General features: G+C 44.4%; 1 protein-coding gene across 1 annotated transcript; it reads left to right on the forward strand.

Annotated features, from left to right (window-relative positions):
• The first annotated feature begins 483 nt into the window (after positions 1-483).
• LOC138580833 (ly6/PLAUR domain-containing protein 2-like) lies at positions 484-11125 on the forward strand. Its single transcript, XM_069651695.1, has 4 exons — positions 484-588; positions 6965-7031; positions 7346-7450; positions 9785-11125. The coding sequence occupies exons 2-4, from the start codon at positions 6986-6988 to the stop codon at positions 9913-9915; spliced, it is 282 nt and encodes a 93-aa protein (XP_069507796.1). The 5' UTR covers positions 484-588; positions 6965-6985; the 3' UTR covers positions 9916-11125.
• The last annotated feature ends 583 nt before the right edge of the window (positions 11126-11708 follow it).

Consider the following 11708-nt stretch of genomic DNA (forward strand, 5'->3'; position numbering starts at 1 on the left):
AGCCATTTTCAAATTATTGAATTCTGAGAGTTCTAATCTTGAGCCAAATTGTATAATAGCTGCGATAACAACTGGTAAGAAGGAAGATCTCGGGTAGGCATATGGCGACCCTAGGATGTATGACCATGTAGTCTCCCTACTGCACAGGCCAAATCCACAATCTCAGTCACATGGCATCACACAACTGTAGACCGGGCCTTCCAATTGTTGTTGCTACCGTCTCAATTTCGAGGCACTTGGGGTGTCGGCACTCTTGAGGTGCAGGCTGCAGGTGTTCTTTGGCAATCCATCAAAACAGTTCCCTCTTGTGCAAGTCTGGCAAGCTCACCAAAGGGTGACATCCTGTGGCAGAGCACACCGCGTGTCTGCCTCGGGGTGATGGAGCATGTGAGACACCCAGGTTTGTTTAAGCAAGTAAAATATTTATTCCATGAGATGTTTGCAAGCATGTGTGAGTCAGGGGCTGAAACTCTGCGTTCAAGATCCGGGTTCTACTGAATAAAAGCGGGTCCCTTCGTCCACTCCATCAGCGATCTCAAGGGAGCATCCCAGACACAGACTCGCACCCCAGAGGAGCACGGGCAAAAGGTGAGGCGCACACTTATTCTCCTTCGACATAATCATGCTCCGTTTTCTTTCTTCAGCTTTCGTTTCCTTCCCTCTCTTTTTAGTGGAATAATTCAGATGTCTCCTTTATCACGGCCTCTCTGCTGGTGATTCACAGACCGGATTAGTAGCAAGGCTCCCTGCTTGCTTTGTGATTCTTCAAGTGTTCACATAGCAATACAGGTGGAATTCATTCGGATATAAATGGGAAAACGGGTCTCCCTGATTGGATACCCATTCTGTCAGTCATGCTTCTTTGCAGGGTGTCCCTGATTGGATCCCCATTCTGGATCCCCATTCTGTCAGTCATACTTCTTTGCGGGGTCTCCCTGATTGGATCCCCATTCTCTCAGTCATGCTTCTTTGCAAGGTCTCCCTGATTGGATCCCCATTCTGTCAGTCATCCTTTTTTGCAGGGTCTCCCTGATTGGATCCCCATTCTGTCAGTCTTGCTTCTTTGCAGACTGGCAGCATAAGGGGTGTAAAAAGCCACGGTGCTTCGCACTGCAATCTGTTTAAACAGCTGTGGAGATGTAGCCCAGGTCAGCAGCAGTCACAGCAGCAGCCTTTTATAAGATAAGAATAGAACTGGAGTTGATGTCCAATAACCCATCTCCACTGTTTACTGTATGTCTGGGTGATGGCCTTAATGCATTTCTTTATTTGGATAATTGTGGAAAAAAACTAGTTGCAACTAGCTTAAATAAAATGGCAATAAGCACAGATACACACACTGCCTTCAAAATATAGAAAAAAACAGAAGGAAATACCCCAAAAATGTATAAATATTTTATTATGTTATGTTCACTAAACCTTTTCACACACACAGAATTACTTTACAATAAAAAGATCATAATTTACAAAATTTGAAAGGGAAATTACAATTATATTGCTTATCCATAGTGCAATTCTTTCTCAAAACAGGCCATGCATAATGCTATAACATTCTAATGCAGTTATCAATGCCATCTGTCTCCCCTCCGATAGTTCACTCCAAACGTAGCCAGAGTTTTGAAAGTACGAGTCGTGCACACAACTTTTTAAAACCTAATTTCTTAACAGTCTCGTTGAATCGCATCTGCTTGATAAGTGTTTACGTGTCTCTAATTCAGCTGCGATTTGGCAAAGAAAGCACATTCTATTGCTTTAATCCAGACCTCTGTAGCGACCTTTGCTTTCGAAAGTTCCCAATAAATTAAATGAAATCCTGTATAAATATGGCAATAGTTCTTATCAGGGAACTTGCAGAGGTATTTTAGCAAGATGTAATAAGGGGCAACATTTTAGCGTATTACAAAAATTGAGTGTAGCTTGAAAGTTGGGTTTGTTGATTGCACCCACTTATGTGGCAGCATTTCTTTTACCTTCTGAGGATTGTCAATTAGAAATTGATGTCTCGAGTCAATTTCTACTAAGATCCCATCACAGTCTGCAATAAAATTCGTTACGGTCTTAGATTGTCTACTTAACATAGCCAAATTTACATCGATGTATACCGAGTTCTTCGGAGGCTCTAAGATTTTTAGAAATCATTTTAATTTATTTCAACAAATAATCGACCTTCAGTGGGGAATACCAAATTCGTGCTGTGTCGGCACTATAGGTATAGATTTAGGAAGTCTGAAAATTCTTATCCACAAGTAGCCCTGCAAAGTGTTTAGTTCCTCCCATTTTAACAGTGTTGATACTTTTAAGCCGTAAGTTATGGTTGGTAATACTTTGCCCTTATAGAAGTTAATAAGGGGAACAAATAAGTATCTACAATATTTGGCTTTTATCTTTGTAATTTGGACATACAGCAGAGCTAACTTTGATTTTAGTATAATTTGGATGTCTGCAGGTCTGGGGCGTATCATGAATAGGATATCCCAATCATAGTGGGATAGTATATTTAATGGTGTCTTGGCAACAGCCCACCTGAATTTAGATTTGTTTCCTATTACTCTTTGTGATTAGAATCACTGATTTGGTCAACTTAATTTTTAAATTGTTGGTTTGCAATAAACTGATTTAAACCTAAAGAGAGTGTTGCAGACCAATTTGAGTAGCATCAAAGATGACAATTTCATCCACAAACAAGACTGACAAAATGTGTAACTGGCCACAATTAGGTGATTAAGAGTGGCAATTAGTTAACTCTTCATGGACATCAGCCACATACAGGTTATTCCATAAATCCTGCAGCCTTAAGTATAAACAGGGAACATATGTGTCACGTAGTCATTTGTCATCCCTCGCTGATTATCTCCAACTTGGGTAATTCCCTATATATGTGCAATGATGGGATTGACCTTCCTTATTATGCTGGGCAATCCCTGCAAAATGCAGAACTTGGTGTGAAAGGGCACTCTGGGTTGATCAACAGTGGTGTTGAGGCACAAGACGTTTTGACAATGTCAACAGACCTGTATAAAAAGTTTGGGAAGGAACCGTGAAAGTCACTATGGTCCAAATGTGGCCCAGAAGGACGGAGCCTATTCACAGTACTTTTGGTTTATGGTCTTTGCGGGATCAACATCATTGAGCCAGACTTCTAGGAGCTTACTGTGGGGCTCGTTCAGTGTCAGGTTGGCGATTTGGTCGACTGGGCACAACACGTTTCCGGTCCAAGCATCAATGATACATGGCATGAAGCTGCTTGTGGCAGGCAGGCGATGTGCGGGCCAGTGTAGCTCACAAATGATTCAGTGCAAGAATCAAGGCCCAGAACTGTTGCTTGACTGCTGGCAAGCCCACTGTCTTCAGTCGCAAGATGAGTCGTTTCATCTGAACTTCCAAACCAGGGAGGCTTGAAGAGGGGCTTTAAGGGGTTTAGTCACATCCAGGGACAGGGTTCAGGGTACTAGTGCATCAGTTACAGTAGGCTTTGTCCACACAGCAGTTTTCCCATGAATGTTCCTTGGGGGTAGTTAGGGAGTAGAACTTGCATCTGCCTTCGATGACATCAGTTGTAGTCTCTAAGGGCGCTTTGAAACACAATCTACTTGGTGTATGAGCGCCTTACAAATGCACAATAAATAAATAAATAAACAAAGGAAGAGGAGTTTGGAATAAGCTGTAATCCCAAAAGAGGTCCAATGAAATCTTCTTCCTGTGATAACCCAAAGATAAATTAAAGAAAGAGGGGGCGCCTCTTGCTTATAAAGGCACAATGTCACAGGGGATTGGTCCAAATCAAGCCTCATTTAAGGGGTCCAATCCAGGCTAATGTAACAATTGCCCTTTGCCTTCTGGCATCACACCCACTGTGCCTTGTCTGCAGGAAATGGGTAGTGGGGAGTGCATGAAGTGCTAGAGAGTCCTTAAGGCCAGCACCCTGGAGTGAGCGTGGCGTTGTTATGTCAGTAATACCTTTGACGCACCAGGTACCCGGAAACCTCCTCTTGTGGCAGATTCCTGTGTGCTGAAGGAAGGTGTTTCCCTTCCTGCATGGGGATCAAATATGCAGCAACCTGACCATTGTTCCGCATAGTAGCTGAGGAGATACTCAGATTAGACCACAATATAAATCAGTCTTGCCACCGCTGGGCCCTGCTCACAGAGCTGACGCCACAATTATATCAAATTGCTGTGGCTATATAATTGTGTTCTCTTAGTAGTCAGCATGCCAAAACCAGACATGGCTTATATTTAAAGATCTTCGTGCCATCAAACTGACTAAGGCATGCAATTATCAAGTTTGGAAACGGAGGTGCTTATGAGTAAAACGCCACCTTCACCTGCAGAAATGATGTGTTCCAGCAGCAGTCAGCAAAGTGCATGCAGCGTTTGAACCTGCCATGTGCCATGGCAGGGCTGCTCCTGAGGGTGTCAGAAAACTGCATTAGCCAAGGCACATTTTGCACTATAATTTTGGCATGAAGCCTGTATGAAAGGGGGTCTGATTAGCAACAGAATTAATCATATCATTTTATTTATTAGAAATCAAAAAGGCTTCGGTTATACCACCAGATGGCAATTCTCCCACAATGCACCCTTCTGTTATTCTCTGAATCCGGCACTGTGGATGAGAGAGAAGCGTGTGGAATTCTTCTGGCAGTGCTATACCTGGGGGGTGTGGGGAGGCGGGCGGGGTGGGTGTGTGTGTGTGTGTGTTCCATGTATGTCCTGTGGCCGCACAGCTGAACCAATTATCTGTGCAGTGATCGAAGTGTACAAAAAGAAGTAGTGGAGCTATGTTCCCTCCTGGCCTTCACTGCTCCCCACAAACCAACATCGCCACGCCCCCTCCCATGCACAATACAAACCCCAAAACACATGTGCCTGCCATTTAAGAGAATGTCCAGTGCAGTGCACCGAAGTGCAAGTTTCAACTTCCTCCCACACTTTTATTTTAAAATGAAACCATTCCGGAACGGTTTCTTTGTAAAATAAAATTATAGGAACTGTAAAATTCAATTAAAAGAAGTAGAGGAGCACCGCTTCTGACCGCTCCCGCCCACTTCGACCACTGGATCTGTGTGATGGAAGCATGCTAGGAGTGCCCTGCTGCATCTGTCATGTGCATGAAGGAAACATGCACCCCTGCATGCCTCTCCTTCATTTCAGTGCTGCACATGCTGTGATTTCCGCATGTGAGTGAAGCTCAGACTAATAACAACCTTGTCTCTGTTTTTTGTTTGTTCGGGTGCTTGAACTGCAGCTGTCCATGCATGAGTGAGGGTGTGGGGGTCATGCATGATGGCCTGGCCATTGTTACTACACCAGCCTGGTGTGGTTATGGTTTTACATCCTGCCTGATATGCTATTTGTTTTTCGTTTTGGGAGGATAGCTCAGGGGCAAGTGCGCTCTCCTTAGAAACAAGACAATGCGGAGCATCACAGATTCGATCCCCGGGTCCACGTTTAGAAACCTCTGGGTATTAAGCGCATTATAAATAACCAATTATCCCACTTGATGTGATTGTATCATAATCCTGCCTGGTGTGGCTACTGTGTCTAATTCCGTCTCGTGTAGTTATCCTGACAGGAAGGGAGATTATGTGTAAACAATAGCGATTTCTTTCTGCTGTTTTACAAAAGAAGGTTTAAACCCTGAAGGGGAAGTGGAGGCCAGATGCATGGCGCATGGGAGACACAGGGCCTGGGTAGTCCTCTGTGGCATTCAGGTGGTACACAGAGGCAGTGTACTGCGGGTCCCCAGTACTGAAAGGGGATCATACTGAGGTTTGCCATCACGAGCCATCTGAAACTGCTGCCAGAAAAGGCCTGTGCTAAGAGCAGGTGGAACCAATTATGTGGGCAGCAAAAGCTGTTTTGTCACATTAGAAGAATGCATAGAAATAGTCTTCTTTAAATGTTCATTAAACTTTGTGGACTTGAAAAGAGAAGCAATGTGTTGAAGGGATAGTGGGCTCAGGTGAGCGTGAACTTTCCCCAGCTCAGAATTCTGAAAGCCCTCAGTCGCCAGGTCTCCTTAGGCCAACATTTGCCTTGTGTTTGCTTGTTTGTCAGCTCAGATGTTTCCCCAGCTCCGAGTTCTGAAGGCCCCCAGTCGCCAGGTCTCCTTAGCCCGACATGTGCCTTGTGTTTGCTTGTTTGTCAGCTCAGATGTTTCCCCAGCGCAGAATTCTGAAAGCCCTCAGTTGCCAGGTCTCCTTAGCCCGACATTTGCCTTGTGTTTGCTTGTTTGTCAGCTCAGATGTTTCCCCAGCTCAGAATTCTGAAAGCCCTCAGTTGCCAGGTCTCCTTAGCCCGACATTTGCCTTGTGTTTGCTTGTTTGTCAGCTCAGATGTTTCCCCAGCTCAGAATTCTGAAAGCCCTCAGTGGCCAGGTCTCCTTAGCACGACATTTGCCTTGTGTTTGCTTGTTTGTCAGAGCAGATGGAGCCCTCCTGTTGTTAACTCTTCTTATACTTTAAATTGAGATGTTTGTAAGACCTCCTGGAACCTGGAGGAGGAATAGGGAAAGGATGCCCCTCCTCTGAACCAATGCTGTCCTTGATGTACATTTGGCATATGTGGATGTTTTAATTAAAGTATTCACTTTAATGTATTATAAACATTGTGTAACTCTTTCTCCCATGTTCTGGTGTACATCATTTTAATTCCAGTCTTATACCAAACATGCATAGTTATGGCACTCTCACTCCGGGTGTGGTGCTTGGTGCATCCTTCCTAAACACCCCTGCACCTGTCCTTGGTATGTTCCCATATCCTTGAACAGCTGATAACCTCCTTTCCCAGAAGGCTGCTTTTAGACCAGTTGGGACCAGTTCTCTATTCCATCCCCTCTCAACGAGTGTCAGTTCTCTCTTCTGTGGTCGCTCATTGACTCTCCATGCTCTTTCACCTGCCTTTCTGAAACTCTTGATTGGTCTTCCATTGCCCGCTTATTAACCCTCTGTGTCTTCCTCAGAATCGGTCTCCAGACTTCACAATGCAGCTCACAACTGTCCTCGTCCTGCTGGCCTCAATCTATTGCGGTGAGATACTGAACACAAAGCCCCAATTGAATGCATGCAGCCGTACAACCCAGGCAATGTAAACCCTACCAAACAAAGTGGAGTATAACTCCCAGTAGGAAACCCTTGGACCAAGGGTTGGTGCAGTGGGAACGGGCAATCGGTCACTCCCCGGGATTGTTCCCTCTGATGGGTGGTAGATGGGTGAGCGAGATGATCGCCTCACAGGCAGGATCATTCCGTTACCTCTGTCTCTGGGGTTTAACACATTGTGGTCCGGGCCGCTTCTCTCTCCCCCTGTCTCACACTCTTCTCTTCTAATTTCTGAAATGCAGCCTCCGCTATCAAATGCTACAAGGGCAATGATCACAATGTGAAGCCGGTTCAGTGTGACAGCACATACAAGGACACATGTGCAACAACCACCTATTCAACGATTGGTATGTATAAATGTATATAACTGCCATAATGATGTCCCAAAGTATGTTCTGTATCATCTGTATATGTTTAAAGCATGTCATCGACTACAGGGTTCTGTGAATCAAAAGGGAGGGTCGGGACCTCTTGCAGGCCCATAGCAAACTTATTTATTTATTGTGCATTTGTAAGGCGCTTACACAGCAAGTGAATTGTGTTTCAATGCGCCCCAAGATGGCCTGAGATGGACTGATGGCATAATACCCCTACTATAGGTCCAGGGTGGGCGGAGACCCCTTTAGAAAGGTAGGTGGCAGTGTCCACCTGAGAGCTCTAGAAGCTGGCTGGGGTATCTCAATCCAGCTAGGTCGTTTGAAATGAGGGGAGTTATTCAAGAGAGGGCATAGGGCGTGCGAGCGGAGTAGCAGGACGCAGATTTCAGTCAGGGCCTCCCAGACAGATCCTGGGTGCTCATTGCAAGGGACCGTGCACTACCATTCGCAGGGTGCGCCCAAAGAATTGAGAACCCTCAGTCCCCTCTGTGTAGGTACTTTATTATTTATTTCCATTTGTATAGCACACACAAGCCCTCAGGCATCAGGGAGCTAGGGCGAACCGGTTATATGAGGCCCTTAGGCACAATAGACAGTATACATAGTTACAGTGTTACAGTCCTAGAGGTACAGAGGGGGCCACACAGAACTGTAAGGTACTGTTATATACACAGCCAATGTTAAGGTGTGAGGATATTCAGGGGCGGAGGCAAAGTTCCACAGCAGTGGTAAGATACAGGGATATGGGCATGTACAGAGTAAGGTAGCGATGTCGTACAGTCCATGAATATGCAGCGGCCGAGGCAAAGTACATCCAAGGGAAGTGGTTGCCTCAGAGATTTAGGGGGGCTGTGGTATAAAGTATAGAGTAACGATTATCAGAGCAGAATTATCCTTTGGAGATATGAACAGAGCAAGGCTAAGGATATGACATTCTGGGGGGCCCCTGTAATGACCCATCACCTTCCCAAATTTGCTGAAAGTCTTGTCAGGTGATCCATGGGAACAGACACTCCCAACCTAAAACACACGATGAATTCAAACGTAGGCGGACAGATTTGTAGGACAGGCTAAGATGTAAATTGAGGCCAATCTCATCTCAAATGCAGAAAATATACACAAAATATTGTTCTTTTTCTATATTACCCCTATTAAACTCTATAAAGCTAAGTGCATTGTGACATTGACTTATGTGTTTCAGGTCATCAAAACATCCATCCTGTATCCCAATCACTTTAATTCGTATTGGATTGGGTGTACAATCTCTTAACTTTAGTACCATGTTTGATCAACTCAAGTTACTAAGTAAAATACTGGATCCTCGTAGAAAAACCCTTTTTGAAGATTTGCAAGCAGTCTATTTGGCAGGGACATCAATACAGCTTGGGAAAATGAAAAATGAGTGTCTGACTTCCTTGGATGAATTCAATTCTAAGACTGAGGGACCGCTATCTAATCCCAACAGGGTACAACTAATAATGACACTTTGGGATTGGACAAACCAGCATGACACCCTTAGGAAATATAAGATATACAATCATCACAAACATGCCATAAGGGAAACTAACACACTTCCACTCTGTCTAGTTACATTGCCAATGACAAGGTAACAAACGCTATTCCTGCGATTTTCTTTTAATGACTTGTGCACACTTCACGTCATGGGCTCGGCATGGCCTCCCACGTACTGACAGATAATGTTGTCTTCATACATCTATTGCCAAAGTTAAAAATTAGAAGCACCTTTTGTTGGAATGCGAGGCTACTTATTTGGTTAGATGCCGATGGCTGGAAGGATTTGCCTTTGATTTTTGTCCATACAATGATTACATCTTTTGGGGACGTCGGTTTGGCTGGAATCTAGACGTCGCGTGTTTTAGCTCTCGTGCGAATAATCAAATGCATATGTGCTATGTTGGGTGAAGACTTTTATTATGTATAATTATTTGTGTTATCAATTGTACTTTTATCTATGAATAACTACTATATGTTATATTAGGACATTTTTGTAAGAAATGTTTTAAGGTTTTTTGGCCAACGAAATCACAATGAATAAATTAAAATAAAAGACAATCGTTTCGGGCATATGTGCAGTAGTAGTGTGGTCATAACAGCTGTAGGGGAGTTTTGGGGGTCAATGTGATCGGGGTTCGCAGATGCTGAGAATTCTGGGCAACGTCTGCTAGACCAGGGGAGAGCCAGCTGGTTGTCTAGGCCACAACTGAAGATGTTTGATAAAGTGAACAAACCCAACCCATGAGAAGAACTAAACCCCCCCTTTCTCTCCATCTCTCACATGCACAGACTCTGTCACCCGAGGATGTGCCTCGCACGAAGAGTGTAAGAAGTGGCAAGACGATGCCATTAAGGAAAAGTATCCATATGTGGTTGAATGCTGCAACACTGACCTCTGCAACAAAAAGGGTGACGCCTGAAGCTATGGAGGCAGTGCAGGCACACACTGAAATGCACTGCGTCATCAGACCGAGCCACACTGAGAAGAAAAACCTGGATTCCGCGATCCCTTCAGAGCACCAGCATCATCCGCTACACCCCCTCGGATAAAAGATGTACACATATCCTATTCTGCATCACACAGCCCCCAAGTCAAAAACCATACTGTCATCAGTATTTCCCCCCATCAACCCAAAATACATTGAATTAAAAGTGGATTTGGGAGATAATCCATTTGGTCATCTTCAAAACGTCAACGGCTAGACCAATAACCTTCCCATATGGGGATATCAACCACATATTGCCCTTCCTATCCGTCTCATTGTACTGCCATGATATCACTTCCTCCCACTTAAGGTGCTGCAAAATGGCTTCCCGTACTGATTTATTTAGAGGCAGCCATTTTGTGGAAACCCCTTTACAGGCCATGCAGGCTCCATAAAATGGTTGCCAGTACTGGGGTATCAGTACGGGTCGGGTGTGGTAGCCCTCTCTGGAGTGAAATGACATAATGAGACGTCATCTTTGCTGCAGTGATATCATTTCCCCATGTAAATGGGAACAAGCGAGTTGCTGGCACACCCCACCTGGTTGGTATGTCAATCTTAAAAGTAAAAATGTGAGCAATTCTGATACATCCCATTTGAAACTTTAATAATAATATCAAACTCGAACATGTAAATAAAATCTTATAAGGATAACATCTGGAAAATACTACTGTCAGCATCAGATCTTTCTGTTGCAGCAAAACCACATTTTGCGAGGAAAAAGAGCCAGTGGGCCAGATGTATCATGCATTTTTCAAAGGGATTTTTCCCATTGAAAAACGCTTCTGTAAATGATGAGGCTCCCTGGGTCCTGCTGTAACCTATTTTAGGCACTTGCTCCAAACAGCAGTAAACCAACTAAACAAACTGTTTGTTATGTTATTCAATTTGATATTGATAGTTCACAATATTTTCATGACAACGTTTGATTTTCCTTCTTGACTCCATGGTCTTAAATGATTCCCTTAATCTTTCCAATGTGCCTTTGAGACATTCCAACCCCCCTCTCTCCTCCTTCCGCCATTATGTGTCTGGAGTTCTGAACGAAGAAACATGCGTGGATAATGGAGTTTTTCTCGCTTGTGCGTTGTGCCGGCTGTATAAAGAAACATGAAGTTCACTATTAAAGCATATGGGAAAAAGATGCGCTTCTTTTGTTTGAATGGTTCCGATATTTTATTGGGGAAGGGTGTACATCAGGCCCCACGTTCCTTAGTTAAAGAATATTGGGAGATTGAGTGAATCCGTGTGTCTGTCAGTCAGCCAATCAGTGAGAGGCTTTTACAGTAAACACTTTCCTGAATATATTAGCCGTGAAGGTAAAAGTCACAGACGTGTGGCTGGTTTGGCAGAAGATACAACGCTTTCAAACAGAGGAAACCCTCCGTGTGTAGACACCGGCTCGCTCTGCTGGCGCTGGTGGGTACAGCCTATACCATATAGTGACGGTGCAACGTCCATGCCGTGGTGAGCTACCAAGGCTGCCTCTCCCGAACAGGTGACAAAGCACAGAGTGTTGAGGCCCCGGCTTTGACCCCCCATGCAGTGGCGTTTCCAGCCTTATACCGTTTATAGACAGATTGTAAACAGGCATCCACTTTGTTCACCACCAACCTGTGTTTGAAGGTGCCAGGGACGCATAGAAATAGCTTTACTGCACCATGCCAACGCTCACACCCTGTGTTTTATGAAGAGCACTGAGGCAGCTGCGCGTCATGGCTTTAGCA

The sequence above is a fragment of the Ambystoma mexicanum genome, chromosome 3p, assembly GCF_040938575.1.
Source record: "Ambystoma mexicanum isolate Mex_15411 chromosome 3p, UKY_AmexF1_1, whole genome shotgun sequence".
NCBI classification, from domain to species: Eukaryota; Metazoa; Chordata; class Amphibia; order Caudata; family Ambystomatidae; genus Ambystoma; species Ambystoma mexicanum.

Bases quoted from the DNA above. Each gene is read 5' to 3' on its own strand.
- LOC138580833 (XM_069651695.1), top strand. From the start codon at position 6,986: ATGCAGCTCACAACTGTCCTCGTCCTGCTGGCCTCAATCTATTGCG. The intron at 7,032-7,345 runs GTGAGATACTGA...TCTGAAATGCAG, and splicing joins GCTGGCCTCAATCTATTGCG to CCTCCGCTATCAAATGCTAC. The intron at 7,451-9,784 runs GTATGTATAAAT...TCACATGCACAG, and splicing joins AACCACCTATTCAACGATTG to ACTCTGTCACCCGAGGATGT.